This window comes from Rattus norvegicus, chromosome 1 (assembly GCF_036323735.1).
Source record: "Rattus norvegicus strain BN/NHsdMcwi chromosome 1, GRCr8, whole genome shotgun sequence".
NCBI classification, from domain to species: domain Eukaryota; kingdom Metazoa; phylum Chordata; class Mammalia; order Rodentia; family Muridae; genus Rattus; species Rattus norvegicus.
Window position 1 is genome coordinate 247413833 of NC_086019.1, and position 17897 is coordinate 247431729.

The 17897-nt window shown below is 40.8% G+C and overlaps 1 protein-coding gene across 1 annotated transcript; it reads right to left on the reverse strand.

Moving 5' to 3' along the window:
* Positions 1 to 965: 965 nt before the first annotated feature.
* Positions 966 to 17324, reverse strand: LOC134484832 (deoxyuridine 5'-triphosphate nucleotidohydrolase-like). The gene is made up of 3 exons (XM_063280724.1): positions 17111 to 17324; positions 15658 to 15882; positions 966 to 1030 (listed from the first exon to the last, which is right to left on the reverse strand). Exons 1-3 carry the CDS (start codon positions 17322 to 17324, stop codon positions 966 to 968), a joined length of 504 nt encoding a protein of 167 aa, XP_063136794.1.
* Between the last annotated feature and the right edge of the window lie 573 nt (positions 17325 to 17897).

Genomic DNA, 17897 nt, shown 5'->3' on the forward strand with positions numbered 1-17897 from the left:
TTGTGAGTGTTCTTTACCTGTTGCTATGGGTGTGCAGAAGTTCTTCTGGGATGCCTTCAGACTGTGGAGTCTTCTGAGGGACTGATATGCTGATGATCTGCTCATGCAGAAGGCACTGGCCAGAATGGATGTAGAGTTTGTGTAAATGAGATGGGTACCTAGACCACTGGACTCCTTGGGGGCCCACCTACTGAAGTTATTTGGGATGGTACCTTCTCTGTTGCCTTGGGTGCAGCAGATCTTCTTGGAGGACTTCAGGTTGTAGAGTCTTCAGAGGGGCACACATGCCAATGACCTCTATTTTTTTATTTTTAATTATTCACTTTACATGTGGCCCACTTCCCTTCCCACTCAACCCCCCTCACATACTCCTTCCCCAGTCCTCTCTTACTTTCTCCTTTCCGTGGTTGGGGGACTCCTGGGTATTCCCCAATCCTACACTTCAAGTCTCTGCAAGAGTAGGTGCCTCCTCTCCCACTGAGTCCTGACAAGGCAGTACTAGAATAACATATCCTACATAGATCAAACAGCTTTTGGGATAGCCTCAGTTTCATTTGTTCAGGTCTCAAATGAAGGCCAAGCTGTACATCTGCTATATATGTGCAAAGAGACCTAGGTCTAGCGTTTTTATGTTCTTTGGTTGGTGGTTAAGTCTCTGAAAGCCCCAATATCCGAGGTCAGTTGATTCTGTTGGTCTTCTTGTGGAATTCCCATCTCTGAAAAGATATTCTGTTGGTCTTCTTGTCGATTTCCCCTCTCTAAAAAGAGAGCTCGCAATCCTTCTTCCTCTTCTTCCATAAAAGTCACCAAACTCCATCCACTGTTTGGCTGTGGGTGTCTGCATCTGTCTGAGTCAGTTGGTAGTTTGAGCCTGTCTGAGGACAGCCATGCTTGACTCTTGTCTGCAGGCATAACAGAGTATTAGGAATAGTGTCAGGGTTTGGTGTTTGTCCTTGGGATGTGTCTCAAGTTGGGCTGGTTTTGTTTGGCCATTCCTTAGGCTCTACTCCATTTCCAAGCCCTGCATTTCCTGTAAACAGGAAAAGTTTTGGATCAAAATTTTTGGATGGGTTGGTTTTCCTATTGCTTAACCTGGGTTCCTGCCTTCCCAGGCTCCATATACCCAAAGCTGTGAGTCACAGGTAAGGATACAACTACTGATTCTTAGATGTCTCTCCTAAACCAGGTCTCTTTCTTTACCTGAAATTGCCCTTCCCCCTGTTAGTTGCTGCTTTCCATTCATTCTCATGGCCATTCAGCCATCTCCCCTGTTCCTCCACACAACCAACACTGAATCTCCCACCACATTTCATGATCCCTTCTCCCACTCAGTTCCATATCCCCATCTGCCTTCCACAATTCTCTGTCCCCTTCCAAGTGATCATCAAACATCCTTGATTGTGCTCTCCTTCTGTTACAGTCTCCTTGAGTCTGTGGTAGCATGGATACCCTGTAATTTGTGGCTAATATACACTTACAAGAGCATGTCCTTTGGAGACTGGGTTAACTTAGGATAAAATTCTTAAGATCCATCCATTTGCCTGTAAAATTCAGGAAGGATTTGTTTTTTTATAGATGAAAGTATACTGTTGTATAGACATACCACACTTTCATTAACCATTCTTCAGTTGAGGGACATTTAGATTGTTTTCAGTTTCTGACAACTACAAATAAAGCTGCTATTACATAGTTGATTAACTGTCTTTGTGGTATTGTGGAGCATCTTTTGGATATGTGCCCAGGGAGTGATATATCTGGGTCTTGAGGTATAGCCATTCCTAGTTTTCTGTGAAAGCATCAAATTGATTTTCCAAGTGTTTGTAAAAGTTTGCACTCCTACCAGCATTGGAGCAGTGTTCCCTGTGCTCTACAACCTCATGAGTATGTGCTACCATCTGAGTTTTTGATCTTAGCCATTCTGACATATGTAAGATCAAATCTTAGAATTGTTTGATTTGCATTTTCCTGATGACTAAGGACTTTGAACATTTCTTTAAGTGTTCTTCAGACAATTGAGTTTCCTCTCTTTTCTTCTGTACCCCATTTTAAAATTGCATTGTGGGTGTCTAACTTCTTGAGTTCAAGGACCCAAAACCATCCAGTGGCAAAAATGATAGCATTTTCAACAAATGTTGACGGTTCAACTGGTGGTCAGCATGTAGAAGAATGCAAATTGACCTATTTTTATCTCCTTGTACAAAGCTCAAGTCCAAGTGGATCAAGGACCTCCACATAAAACCAGATATGATAAATCTAATAGAAGAAAAAGTGGGAAAGAACCTCAAACACATTGGCACAGGGAAAATTTCTTGCATAGAACATCAATGGTTATGCTCTAAGATCAAGAATTGACAAGTGGGAACTCATAAAATTGCAAAGATTCTGTAAGGCAAAGCACATGGTCAATAGAACAAAATGGCAATGCAAAGATGAGTTGTCTTTAACAATCCTACATCTGATACTGGGTTAATATCCAAAATATACAAATAACTCAGGAAGTTAGACTCCAGAGAACCAAATAATCCTACTAAAATGGGGCACAGAGCTAAACAGAGATTCTCAGTTCAGGAATCTCAAACAGCCAAGAAGAGAAGCACCTAAAATTTTTCAACATCCTTCGTCATCAGGGAAATGCAAATCAAATCAACCCTGAGAATCCATCTCACACTAGTCAGAATGGCTAGGATCAAAAACTCAGATGCTGGTGAGGATGTGCAGAAAGAGAACACATCTCCATTTCTGGTGGGATTGCAAGCTGGCACAACCACTGTGGAAAACAGTCTGGCAGTTCCTCAGAATGTTAGAATTAGTTCTACTTGAGTACCCAGCTGTACTTCTCCTGGGCATATACACAAAAGATGCCCTAACATATAACAAGGACATATGCTCATCTATGTTCTTAGCCGCCTTGTTTATATTAGCTAGAAGCTGGAAAGAATCAAGATGTCTCTCAACAGAAGAATGGATTTAGAAAACGTGGTACATTTACACAACGAATACTACGCAGTTATTAAAAATAATGACTTCATGAAATTCATAGGCAAATGGATGGAACTTGAAAATATCATCCTGAGTGAGTTAACCCAGTCATAAAAGAACACACATGTTATGTCCTAATTGATAAGTGGATATTAGCCAAAAAGAAACTTGGCATACATATGATGTGACCAACAGACCATATGAAACTAAAAAAAAAAAGGAGATCCACAAAGTGTGGATGCTACAGTACTACTCAGTAGGGGGAAGAGAATAAACTCAGGAACGTAGAGGGAGACAGGGATCTGGGAAGAAGAGAGAAGGTGGAGTGAAAAGGGGGTCAGTTCAAATATGGAAGGAGATGGTGGAGAAATACAGAGGGTTAGGAATTTGAAAGTAGATGTGTAGCAAGTGGGGGAAGGGGAACTGTTGGTAGCCCCTAGAAATTCCCAGATGCTAGGGATCCATCCAATCTGATAACACCAAACAAAGACACTATTGCTAATGCAAAGAAGTGCTTACTGAAAGGAGCCCAGTAGAGCTTTCCCCTGAGAGGATCTGCCAGATTCAAACCAATACAGATGTGGATGTACACAGCCAATCATTGGACAAAGCATGGGGACCTGGAAGGAAAAGGGAAAGGACAGTAGCAACTTCATAGGAAGAACAACAATATCAACCAATCAGAGCCCCCAATGTTCCCAAGTACCAAACCACCAACCAAAGAGTATACTGGGGTCCTCCATGCCTCCAGCTGGATATTTATCAGAGGATTGCCTTATATGGTGTCACTGGAAGGGAACCCCTTGGTCCTATAGAGGCTTGATGACCCAGGATAGGAAAATGCTACGCTACTGAGGCCATAGTGGGTGGGCAGGTGGGAAATAGGGGCAGGGGGAGTAAGGAGAGGATAGGGGGCTTGTGGAAGGAAAACTGGGAAGGGGCATAACTTTTGAAATGTAAATGAATAAAAAACCAGTAAAAAATTTAAAAAATAAGTTTCAGATATTAGCCTTCTTTCATATGTAGGTATGTTCAGATCCTTTCATAATCTGTAGGCTGCCATTTTGCCCTATTGACAATATCCTTTGACTTACAGAAGCCTTTGAGTTTCACGAGGGCCCATTTATCAATTGTTGATCCTCAAAACTGATCTGAGACACTGGTGTTCTGTTCAAGATATTGTCTCCTGTTCCAATGTGTTCATGGGTATTTCCCACTTTCTCTTCTATGATATTTAGTGTATCAGTTTTAATTTGAAGTCCTTGATCTATTTGGACTTGAATTTTGTACAAGGTGATGAATATGGATCTATTTTCTTTCTTCTACATATTGTCTTTCAGTTAGATCAGCATCATTTGTTGAAGATCATTTATTTTTGCCATTGTAGGCTTTTGGCATCTTTTTATTTTTTTCATCTTTATTAACTTGAGTATTTCTTATTTACATTTCAATTGTTATTCCCCTTCCCGGTTTCCAGGTCAACATCCCCTAAACCCTCCCATGCCCCTTGTACATGGGTGTTCCCCTCCCCATCCTTTCCCCATTACCGCCCTCCCCCCAACAATCACGTTCACTGGGGGTTCAGTATCGGCAGTACCAAGGGCTTCCCCTTCCACTGCTGCTATTACTAGGCTATTCATTGCTACCTATGAGGTTGGAGCCCACGGTTAGTTCATGTATAGTCTTTGGGTAGTGGCGTAGTCCCTGGAAGCTCTGGTTGGTAGGCATTATTGTTCATATGGGTTCTAGAGCCCCTTCAAGCTCTTCTAGTCCTTTCTCTGATTCCTTCAACAGGGGTCCCATTCTCAGTTCAGTGGTTTGCTGCTGGCATTCACCTATATATTTGCTGTATTCTGGCTGTGTCTCTCAGGAGAGATCTACATCCGGTTCCTGTTGGCCTACACTTCTTTGCTTCATCCATCTTATCTAGTTTGGTGGCTGTGTATATATGGGCCACATGTGGGGCAGGCTCTGAATGGGTGTTCCTTCTGCCTCTGTTCTAAACTTTGCCTTCCTATTCCCTGCCAAGGGTATTCTTGTCCCCCTTTTAAAGAAGGAGTGAAGCATTCACATTTTGGTCATCCATCTTGAGTTTCATGTGTTCTGTGCATCTAGGGTAATTCAAACATTTGGGCTAGTACACATTTGTCAATGATTGCATACCATGTGTGTTTTTGTGATTGGGTTACCTCACTCAGTATGATATTTTCCAGTTACATCCATTTGCCTATGAATTTCATAAAGTCATTGTTTTTGATAGCTGAGTAATATTCCATTGTGTAGATGTACCACATTTTCTGTATCCATTCCTCTGTTGAAGGGCATCTAGTTTATTTCCAGCTTCTGGCTATTATAAATAAGCCTGCTATGAACATACTGGAGCATGTGTCTTTGTTATATGTTGGGGCATCGTTTGGGTATATGCCCAAAAGAGGTATAGCTGGGTCCTCAGGTAGTTCAATGTCCAATTTTCTGAGGAATCTCCAGACTGATTTCCAGAATGGTTGTACCAGTCTGCAATCCCACCAACAATGGAGATGTGTTCCTCTTTCTCCACATCCTCGCCAGCATGTGCTGTCACCTGAGTTTTTGATTTTAGCCATTCTCACTTGTGCGAGGTGAAATCTCAAGGTTGCTTTGATTTGCATTTCCCTTTGACTAAAGATGTTGACATTTCTTTAGGTGTTTCTCAGCCATTAGGCATTCCTCAGCTGTGAATTCTTTGTTTAGCTCTGAACCCCATTTTTAATAGGGTTATTTGTCTCCCTGCAGTCTAAATTCTTGAGTTCTTTGTATACTTTGGATATAAGCCCTCTATCTGTTGTAGGATTGGTAAAGATCTTTTTCCAATTTGTTGGTTATTGTTTTGTCCTAACAACAGTGCGCTTTGCCTTACAGAAACTTTGCAGTTTTATGAGATCCCATTTGTCGATTTTTGATCTTAGAGCATAAGCTTTTGGTGTTTTGTTCAGGAATTATTCTCCAGTGCCCATGTGTTCAAGATGCTTCCCCACATTTTCTTCTATTAGTTTGAGTGTATCTGGTTTGATGTGGATGTCCTTGATCCATTTGGACTTATGCTTTGTACAGGGTGATAAGCATGGATTGATCTGCATTCTTCTACATGCTGACCTCCAGTTGACCATTTGCTGAAAATGCTATCTTTTTTCCATTGGATGGCTCTGGCTCCTTTGTCAAAAATCAAGTGACCATAGGTGTGTGGGTTCATTTCTGGGTCTTCAATTCTATTCCACTGGTCTATCTGTCTGTCTCTGTACCAATAGCATGCAGTTTTTACCACTATTGTTCTGTAATACTGCTTGAGTTCAGGGAAACTGATTCCCCCAGAAGTCCTTTTATTGTTGAGGATAGTTTTAGCTATCCTGGGTTTTTTGTTATTCCAGATGAATTTGCAAATTGTTCTGTATGATTCTCTGAATAATTGGATTGGTATTTTGATGGGGATTGCATTGAATCTGCAGATTGCTTTTGGTAAAATGGCCATTTTTACTATATTAATCCTGCCAATCCATAAGCATGGGAGATCTTTCCATCTTCGGAGGTCTTCTTCAATTTCTTTCTTCAGAGGCTTGAAGTTCTTATCATACAGATCTTTCACTTGCTTGTTTACATTCACACTGAGGTATTTTATATTATTTGGGACTATTATGAAGCATGTCTTTTCCCTAAATTCTTTCTCGGCTTGATTCTATTTTGTGTAGAGGAAGGCAACTGATTTATATGAGTTAATTTTGTACCCAGCCACTTTGCTGAAGGTGTTTATCAGGTTAAGTAGTTCTCTGGTGGAACTTTGGGGATCACGTAAATATACTATCATATCATCTGCAAATAGTGATATTTTACTTCTTCTTTTCCAATCTGTATCCCCTTGATCTCCTTTTGTTGTCTGATTGCTCTGACCAGAACTTCAAGAAGTATACTGAATAAGAAAAGAGAGAGTGTGTAGCCTTGTCCTATCCCTGATTTTATTGGGATTGCTTCAAGTTTCTCTCCATTTAGTTTAATGTTAGCAACTGGTTTGCTGTGTAAGGCTTTTACTATGTTTAGGTATAGGCCTTGAATTCCTATTCTTTCCAGGACTTTTATGATGAAGGGGTGTTGAATTTTGTCAAATGCTTTCTCAGCATCTAATGAAATGATCATGTGGTTTTCATATTTCAGTTTGTTTATATAATGGATTACATTGATTGGCTTTTTGTATATTAAACCATCCCTGCATGTCTGGGATGAAGCCTACTTGATCATGGTGGATGATTGTTTTGATGTGCTCTTGGATTCGGTTTGCCAGAATTTTATTGAGTATTTTTGCATCGATATTCATAGGGGAAATTGGTCTGAAGTTCTCTTTCTTTGTTGGGTCTTTGTGTGGTTTAGGTATAAGAGTAATTGTGGCTTCATAGAAGGAATTCGGTAGTGCTCCATCTGTTTCAATTTTGTGGAATAGTTTAGATAGTATTGGTATGAGGTCTTCTATGAAGGTCTGATTAGATCTCTGCACTAAACCCGTCTGGGCCTGGACTCTTTTTGGTTGGGAGACCTTTAATGACTGCTTCTATTTCGTTAGGAGTTATGGGGTTGTTTAAATGGTTTATCTATTCCTGATTTAACTTCGGTACCTGGTACCTGTCTAGGAAATTGTCCATTTCCTGCAGATTTTCAAGTTTTGTGGAATATAGGCTTTTGTAGTAGGATCTGATGATTTTTTTTGAATTTCCTCTGATTCTATAGCTATGTCTCCCTTTTCATTTCTGATTTTGTTAATTTGTACACATTCTATGTGTCCTCTCATTAGTCTGGCTAAGGGTTTATCTTTCTTGTTGATTTTCTCAGAGAACCAACTTTTGGTTCTGTTGATTCATCCTATGGTCCTTTTTGTTTCTACTTGGTTGATTTCAGCTCTGAGTTTGATTATTTCCTGCCTTCTGTTCCTCCTGGGTGTATTTGCTTCTTTTTGTTCTAGAGCTTTTAGGTGTGCTGTCAAGCTGCTGACATATGCTTTCTCTTGTTTCTTTCTGCGGGCACTGAGACCTATGTGTTTTCCTCTTAGCACAGCTTTCATTGTGTCCCATAAGTTTGGAGAAGTTTTACCTTCATTTTTATTCAATTCTAAAAAGTCTTTAATTTATTTCTTTATTTCTTTCTTGACTAGATTATCATTGAGTAGAGCATTGTTCAACTTCCATGTATATGTGGGCATCCTTCCCCTTTTGTTATTGAAGACCTGATTTAGCCCGTGATGGTCTGATAGGATGCATGGGATTATTTCTATCTTTCTCTATCTGTTGAGGCCTGTTTTATCACCAATTATATGGTCAATTTTGGAGAAAGTAATATGAGGTGGTGAGTAAAACATATATCCTTTTTCTTTAGTGTAGAATATTCTATAAGTATCTGTTAAGTCTATTTGGTTCATGACTTCTCTTAGTCTGTGTATATCTTTGTTAATTTCTGTTTCCATGATCTGTCCATTGATGAGAGTGGGCTTTTGAAATCTCCTACTATTATTGTGTGATGTGCAATGTAGGCTTTGAGCTTTAGTAAGGTTCCTTTTATTTAGGTAGGTGCCCTTATATTTGGAGCATAGATATTGAGGATTGAGAGTTCATCTTGGTGGATTTTTCCTTTGATGAATATGAAGTGTCCTTCCTTATCATTTTGATGACTTTAAGTTGAAGGTCGATTTTATTCGATATTAGAATGGCTACTCCATCTTGCTTCGTCAGATCATTTGCTTGGAATTTTGTTTTCCAGCATTTCACTCTGAGGTAGTGTATGTTTTTGTCTCTGAGGTGTGTTTCCTGTAGTCAGCAGAATGCAGGATCCTCATTGCATATCCAGTTTGTTAATCTATTTCTTTTTATTGTGGAGTTGAGACCATTGATGTTGAGAGATATTAATGAATAGTGATTATTGCTTCCTGTTATATTTATATTTGCATGTGAGATTCTGTTTGTGTGCTTTTCTGCTCTTTGATTTTTTGCCAAGATGATGAGTTTCTTGGTTTTTCTAGGGTCTAACTTGCCTCCTTATGTTGGGCTTTACCATAGATTTTCCTTTATACTGCTGGATTTGTAGAAAGATATTGTGTAAATTTGGATTTGTCATGGAATATCTTGGTTTCTCCATCTACGTTAATTGAGAGTTTTACAAGATACAGTAATCTGTGAAGGCAATTGTGTTCTCTTAGGGTCTGTATGACATATGTCCAGGGTCTTCTGGCTTTCATAGTGTCTGGTGAGAAGTCTGGTGTTATGTTGACAGGTCTGCTTTTATAAGTTACGTGACCTTTTCCCCTTACTGCTTTTAATATTCTTTCTTTGTTTTCTGCATTTGCTGTTTTGACTATTATGTGACAGGAGGAGTTTCTTTTCTGGTCCAATCTATTTGAAATTCTGTAGTCTTCTTGTATGTTCATGGGCATCTCTTTCTTTAGGTTAGGGAAGTTTTCTTCTATGATTTTTTGAAGATAATTACTGGTGCTTTGAGCTGGGAGTCTTCACTCTCTTCTATACCTATTATCCTCAGGTTTGATCTTCTCATTGAGTCCTGGATTTCCTGTATGTTTTGAACCAGTAGCTCTTTCCATTTTATATTATATTTGACAGTTGCGTCGATGATTTCTATGGAATCTTCTGTTCCTGAGATTCTCTCTTCTGTCTCTTGTATTCTTTTTGTGATGCTTATATCTATGGCTCCTTGCCTCTTCCTTTGGTTTTCTATATCCAGGGTTGTTTCCCTGTGTTCTTTCTTCTTTGCTTCTATTTCCACTTTTAATTCCTTCAACTGTTTGATTGTGTTTTCCTGAAATTCTTTCATGGATTTTTTTGATTCCTCTCCATTAGGCTTCTACTTGTTTATTTATGTTTTCCTGTGTTTCTCTAAGGAAGTTCTTCATGTCTTCCTTGAAGTCCTCCAGCATCATGATCAAATGTGTTTTTAAATCTAGATCTTGCTTTTATTTGTGTTTGGATTTTCAGTGTTTGCTTTGGTGGGTGAATTGGGCTCTGATGATGCCATGTAGTCCTGGTTTCAGGTGCTTGGGTTCCTTTGCTTGCCTCTTGCCATCAGGTTGTCTCGGGTGTTACCTCGTTCTGCTATTTCTGACAGTGGATAGACCTCCTATATGTATGTGTGTCAGGAGTGCTGTAGACCTGTTTTCCTGTTTCCTTTCAGCGTGAAGCACCCACCTCGACCACGCAAGGAAGCTGCGACACTGTTGGGTTCTTCTCAACAGCCTTTATTGCAGGAACACCTCATTCTTGATACAGGGGACCCCGGGGATCAAAGGCACTTGCCTTAAGTACAAAACAGACAGTGGCTGTAAACTTGTCCTCTGGGGACTGATGGAGTATGAGATACCTTATTAGCATGCATATCACCCTGGCCTTGTAAATGCCAGAGGAAATGCCAAGGACACAGCTAATTGGTTGTAATACCACAAACGACCACTAGATGTCAGCGCCATATTTAACCACTCCCATCAACTCCACCTTTATTGTATTATATAAATGAAACCATTAGATGGAGGTAGTGGTCTGAGAGAGATCAGACATGCCTCATAGAGTGCCCAGCTCGGCCATGGCAAGCCACTCTTGCAGTTAGGACTGCACCCCAATGGCTAGAGATGATTTATGTTGTAACACACCATTCTGGGCTATTCGTGTGTGTTTAATTTGGGGGAGAAACTGGGCAGAAGGGCATTTGACCAGCCCAAATGTTCAAACGGGGCGTAGCCACCTCTGTCTATGACTGGTCTAGATTAGGGTGTCAAGTCATTATTGTCATTGCTCCTGTCTTAGGTCGTTCCTCTTGACAGTTCGGCATTACCTGTCGTTGGATAACCCTATCGCCACCAGGATCCTTCCTTAGGTTGGTCCAAGCCTGAGGAAAGTTGCCTGTCTCTGGATACAATGACTTCACATAACAGTGACAAAATACGATCTAGGGCGACCTCTTAATTTTTCAAAGAGGCCAGCCATATATTGGGAGAAGCACCACTTTCAATGGCAACCATAGCCTGATAAACAATCACTTTGTGTCTGGCATGCTCTCGTTGTAAATGGCAAAAGATCCATAGACATACTCCACATCCCAAGAGGACAATGCCCCCCCAGGCAAACATGCCAGCCCGTTCTTTAAAAAAGGAGAAAGCATTGATAATCCACAAGGTGAAATCTCCAAATGTGATGGGTTCCATTCTAGTGTTATTAAGGACAGCAATCTGCACCAGCAATTGTCTCGATAATTGCTCCGCTTTCATGGACCAGTTTTCTTTCAGATAATTCGAGATTTCTTTGCTCTGCTGAGAATACTGAGAAAGTTTAGCTTGCAAAGGTGTAATACATAAGCCTCTAAGGGAGGAAACACAGGTCAGCTGTGTCATATGATATAATGCCTCAATTTGTTCTTGAATTAAATCAATTCGTTGGTTAGCTAATAGAAAGCCAGATGCCAAGTGGGCATTAAATTCTTCTTGTATCTCTAATGCCACTGCGGTTCTTTCCACAATCTGATTGATAGTCTCAGCCATCTGTACTTGATTAGTCATAGCAATCGTGGCTGTTGTTGCTGCAGTGGCTGATAGTACAATGGCTGAAATTATAGCTGCTGTAATACCAAAATCCTTTTTGGTTCTTAGTAAATGAAGTATGGGGAAATTATCTGGATTTGCTTCCACAGGGATAGGCAGAAAAGAAGGAATCTTGACCATCACTGCGGTATCATTGGTGCCATCCCAGCATTCAGCTAAATAATAGACTACATCAGAGTTATTACAATTTAAAGCATTATCGCTTAAATTAGTGCTTATGAAAAAATAGAAAGGTGGTCTAACACATACTGAAGCACCAACGGCAGTATCATTTGCTAAAAGGCCATTAACCTTTACATTTACTAAACTGGTTTTGTTATTAGTTCTAGTGGCTGAAATATTATACAATGTAAATTCTTCACCTAATAATCGAGCAAAAGAAATTAGAGATGTGTATGCTCCCTGCTCATTTGATAATGCCCATTGATACCAAGGCCAAAAATTAAGCTTGCCAGTCTTATTTTTTTCCTGATCATACTGTACATTGCCAAGAGGAGGGGAAAATTCAAATCCCGGTAGGAATTGGTTTGCTCTATGGAATGGACTCTAACATGGGGTAAAATTAGGTGGAAAGGCTTGATATGGGGGGCAAGTAGGTAGGACTCTACGACAGGTAGAGTTATCCAGTGTGTGAATGCCTTGCCCTGGGGTGATGGAAAACTACAATTATGCATCATAATTAAAGTTGTAATGTTCAACTTAGCAGAATTATTGATTGATGTGTCTCCATTTGACTCAAGGCAGCCAGGATGTTTCCAATGCCCATAGCACTATTACTCACAGGATCTAACCAATTTGCCAATGTTGTCCTTCGCAGCTATATGCAAGGCTGGGAGGAATTTTTAAGAGTGAAACATAATGTATGTAACAAAGAAAGATTAGTGGCAGTATACCGTTGGGGCAATTCTCCATTTGGCACTATACAAGGAACATCACGCAAACAGCATGTGGAGAAAAAGGTTGGCAAAACAGTAGAATTGCTATGACCTGTCATAAGTACTGGCCAGGATCTGGCAATAGCCCACAGCGTGAGTGAATCAACCTGGATTACCATTCCCAGTAGTAATAGTAGGGTTCGTAGTCTCATCTTCAGGAATAGAAGGAGGCAGTTTGCGAGTCAAACGTTCAGGCACCCAGATCGGATTGTCTTGATTCTATGGAAAAACACAAACAGCTCCCCTAGATCTCAAAATTACGGGATCTGGGCCACACCATTCACCAGTTAAGACATCCTTCCACTTTACGTCTGCATTAGTCATAGGTTTAGTAGCAGCATGGCGATCTGCAGCAGAGCAGCCATGCGCGTCCAAAATTAAGAAATTCCGAGTAAAAAGAGCCAAGGACAACTGTTCTCTTGGTGTTCTGCCATAGGCAATTCCCCCTTTTTGTTTTTGTAAGAGCTCTTTTAAGGTACGATGTGCTTTTTCCACAATTCCTTGACCTTGGGGATTGTATGGCAATCCTGTAGTATGTTTGACCTGCATAGTTTGGCAAAATGCCCAAAAGGACTTTGCAGTGTAGGCAGGCCCGTTGTCTGTCTTGAGACTATCAGACTTTCCCCAGGCTGCCCACACCTCTAAGCAATGACTAATGGCATTACGAGCCTTTTCACCAGTCATCAGAGTGGCATGTATAATACCGGAGCAGGTATCAACAGAAACATGAGCATATTTTAAATTTCCAAATTGAGATATGTGTGTGACATCCATCTGCCAAAGTCTTAGCAGACGGACCACGAGGGTTAATTCCCACCTGAGGAAGGGGGTGAAATTGAACACAATTCTGGCAACTTAGCACCACATTACGAGCTGCAGCTCTAGAGATTTTAAATTTTTGTTGAAGAGTGAAAGCAGGAACATGGAACTTTTGATGAAATTCTCTAGTGAGATCAACTGGAGCTGCATGAAAAATAAATTCTCTATGAGTACTACCATCCACCAGGGCATTATTACTGGCCATGGGACCAGGCAAATTAGTATGAACTCGAATATGTTGTATGAAAAATTTATTTTTTCTGGCCCAAATCAATTTTTGTAATTCTAAAAGAGTTTGACATACAGTAGTAGTCGACCTAATTGGCCCTGCAATTTCAAGTGAGCGCACAGTCTTAACTACATAAGCAGAATCAGAAATTAAATTAAAAGAATCATGAAATCTTTTAAAAACTTCCAATACAATTTTACATTCTGTAATTTGGGGGTGCCTGGACTGTATTGAATTAATACTGGTTCTTGAGAATCAACCATATAGGCACCTACACCTGTTTTGGAGCCATCTGTATAAATATCTAATGCTCCAGACAAAGGCTCTGAGGCAGTGACTTTAGGAAAAGTCACTGGATGTTCAGTAAAAAAAACTGTAACAAAGGATCCTTAGGATAATGATTGTCAAACTCTCCATCAAAACTACAGCATAATATGGCCCAATCATCTATTAGAGCACACAGTGTTTCCACCTGTGTTGCAGTATATGGTATAATAATTTTCTTGGGTAAAATACCAAAATGCTGAATACAAGATTTAACACCTAACATAGCAAGCTGTGCAACAGCAGAAGGATAATATTCAAGGGTCTTATTAGGAGAAATATGGGGATAAATCCACAGAAGTGGTCCTTGTTGCCATAGCACTCCTGTAGACTGACAAAAAGTTCTCAGTATACACAAAAGAACATCCTCCTTTTCCTTGTACCTTCTTAGCATTGCCTTTTCCAGTCCTTTCTCTACTTTCCTTAAGGAAAATCGTGCGTCCTTGGTTAAAGCACGGGGTGAAGTAAGCTGAGAATCCCCTTTCAGGATCTCATAGAGTGGCTGTAAATCTACATTAGGCATTTTAATATAGGGTTGAATCCAATTTATGCTTCCTAGTAACTTTTGAAAGTCATGTAATGTTTTTAAATGATCTTTTCGTAATTCAATTTTCTGAGGGGAAATACTATGAGGAGTAATCTTTGTTCCTAAATACTCTCCCTTTTTACCCATTTGAACCTTTTCTGGTGCTATAAACAATTGATTGTTTTCAAGCATCTTAACCACTTTAGCATAGGCCATTTCTAGGGTGCTACAATCTTTAGCAGAAAGCAATATATCATCCATAAAATGTATTATTCTTAATTTTGGGAATTGGTCACGTATAGGCTGTAGGGCTTGTTGTACATACAGCTGACACATAGTAGGGCTATTAGCCATACCTTGAGACAAGACCACCCACTGATAATGCTTATCAGGTTCTTCATTATTCATAGAGGGTAAAGTAAATGCAAATTGCACGCTATCTTGTGGGGCAAGAGGAATGGAATAAAAAGCAGTCTTTAATGTCAATAATAATAATAGGCCAATCACCAGGAATACTAGAGAGCGGTGGTAAACCTCTCTGTATGCGACCCATTATTTGCATCTGAGAATTGATAGCTCTTAAATCATGTCATAATTGCCACTTTTCTGATTTTTTCTTGATAACAAATATAAGTGTGTTCCAGGGTGATGTGGATGGCTGTATATGTCCCAATTGCAGCTGTTCAGACACTAATTCAGCAGCAGCAGTTAATTTTTCAGAGGATAAAGGACATTGAGGAATCCACATATGTTCCTCTGTTTTCCATGTAATGGGTATGCCTCCCTCAATGGCCCCTAGGAAAAACCGAGACCTGTCCTGTCCCTTTTAGAATTCAGCAGCACTGGGTCAGCTTGTCCTTGTAAATTTTTTCCTAGACCTTTTCTGGGCATGTAGCCCATTTTTATCATCATATCCTTGGCCTGTGGGAGTACTCATTAGTCAGTCTCATGTCTAGATTTATTAACACATCTCTGCCCCACAGAGTCACAGGAATGTCGATAATATATGGAGTAATCTTTCCTGACCTTCCTTCTGCATCCTTCCATGTCAACTCCTTGGAGCTAAGTAAGGGAGCCATTTCGTACCCTAGACCACATAGGGCCTGAGATGATGTTTGTGTAGGCCACCTGGGTGGCCAGTCATGAACAGAGATGACACTACGATCTGCTCCAGTGTCTAACAAACCAAGGAAAGAACATCCCTCCACAGTCAAAGTTAACATTGGACAATTACCTGGTTCTAACGAGATAAAGGCAAATCGGGAGCCTGTAGATCCTAAACCTCCGTCTCCTCTGACTCTATTTTCAGCAGGAAAATGCCTATGTAAGCTAGGCAGAAGCAGCAGCTGGGCAATTCTGTCTCCAGGAGAAATAGCAGTAATTCCCTGGGGAGAGGTTACCAGGACTTTTACTGTGCCTAAATAATCAGGGTCAATTACTCCAGGTACAATTTGTAAACCTTTCAGGGCAGAGGAGGAGCGTCCCAACAATAGCCCAACTGTATCTTTAGGGAGAGGACCTCTAAAATCTGTGTCTATAGGCTGTACTCCCATTTGGGGGGTCAGCATGAGTCTGGTGGTGGAGTGGAGGTCCAGTCCTGCGGAGCCTTTAGTGGCTCTCCTCGGTCCTTTGGATGGTGAAGAGAAGGCCAAGGCTTCTGTTTGTCTTGTCCCTGCCTGTCGTTCTGTAGAGCCCCATATATTTGAGGGCCCTGGGGACGTTTGTCTGTTTTTTTGGCTGTGCACCACCATATCCTGTCGCTAGGGTGCGACCATCCAAGTCTTTTATAGATCGACATTCATTTGCCCAGTGGTTCCCTTTCTTACAGCGGGGGCACAATCTAGGTTGTGGAGGTCTGCTATTACTCTGTTCTCCACTTCTGTCTGGGCACTGACTTCTATAGTGCCCTTTACGGCCACATCTGAAGCAAGTCTCCATAGTACTCTTCCTTTTTAATTGTATCATTGCTGCAGCTAGGCCAACATTAGTCAGTGGCCCTCCTATCTCCCTGCAGACCTTCATCCAAACTTCTAAACCTTTATGTTTATATGGCGTTATAGCAGTGCTACAATCTTTTGTACATTGTTCATACACTAGCTGCTTAATAAGAGGCATAACTGTATCGGGGTCTCCGAAGATCTTGGTAGCGGACTCCACAATGGGGGCTACAAAGTCTGAAAATGGCTCTGTGGGTCCTTGCAGAACCTTGGTAAGGTTCCCGGAGACTGCACCTCTATTAGGCAATGCTTTCCAGGCTTTAATGGCTATTTCATTAATCTGGCTATAGACCAGATCTGGATAACCAGTCTGGTCCAGAGCAAATCTGCCTATTCCCAATAGCATGTCAGCGTCCCAATGTCTCTGAGGGTCTGCTCCTGAAGCCAAATTGATGGCAGCTTGAGTGTTAGCATTTTCATAAAGGAAAGATTTCCAATCCAAATATTTACCCGGAGAGAGACAAGCTCTGGCTAAACTCCCCCAGTCTCCAGGGGTGAGACAGTATCTGCCAAGAGCCTCAATTTGAGCGATAACAAAAGCTGCGTTGACTCCATAGGTTTTGACTGAGTCTGCTAATTGCTTTATTGTCTTAAAGTCAACAGGTTCATGATGTTGCTGCCCATTTACATCCAGAAAAACTGGAAAACTCAATCCTAACTATTTCCATACTTCTGGGCAAAAAGAAGTACCTCCTGCAGGCTTCACCATCCTTTGACATTGAAAGTTATACGGAGGTGCAGGGGGTGCCATTGGTATAATTGCTTTCTCATCTAATTCTTTGGCTTGTTCCTGCATAGCATAGACATGTGGCCAGTCAGGATGATAAATCTCTTTCTCATACCGAGCAGCTTCTGCCTCAAGGTCAACTAAGTCATTATCACTAAGCTCTGAGTCACTAGACATTCCCAAGGTCAATGCCTTTAAGGAGGGATATATTTTCTTTGTCTCTAGGTCCTGATTATTACCTCTGTCTCTGTCTATCCTCTCCTTGGTCTTTTCTGTCTTTTCCTTTACTTCTTTTCCTCCTTTTCTTTTCTTTCCTTCCTTCAAAACTTTCTCTCCTTCTGACATACTCTCTTGTTGCTCTGTAAGGATTTTCTGACCTGTCCTAACAGCTTCTTCACATTGTTTATCTTCTAAACAGGCATGAACCATATGCCAAAGCAGCTTTTTCCCTGGTTTAAGCTTGCCCTCTGAAGTTTCCCTATCCAGATCTTTTCCTACCTTGTCCCATGCTCTTAACTTGAGCGATCCTGACACTATAAACCACGGAGCACAATGGTTACATTCATCAAGAAAACTCAACAGGATTTTCTTTTCGATTTTAAGCTTACGCTGACCAAGAAGCTCCTGAAGAGCTGACAGGAGTGGGGTGGAGTGTGAATTTCCCATGCTTTTATGACCTTATTTATGATCGATTTACGAGCAGGGTGAGCTGGCATGTTTATTTACACACGATCTTGTGGCTCATCATTA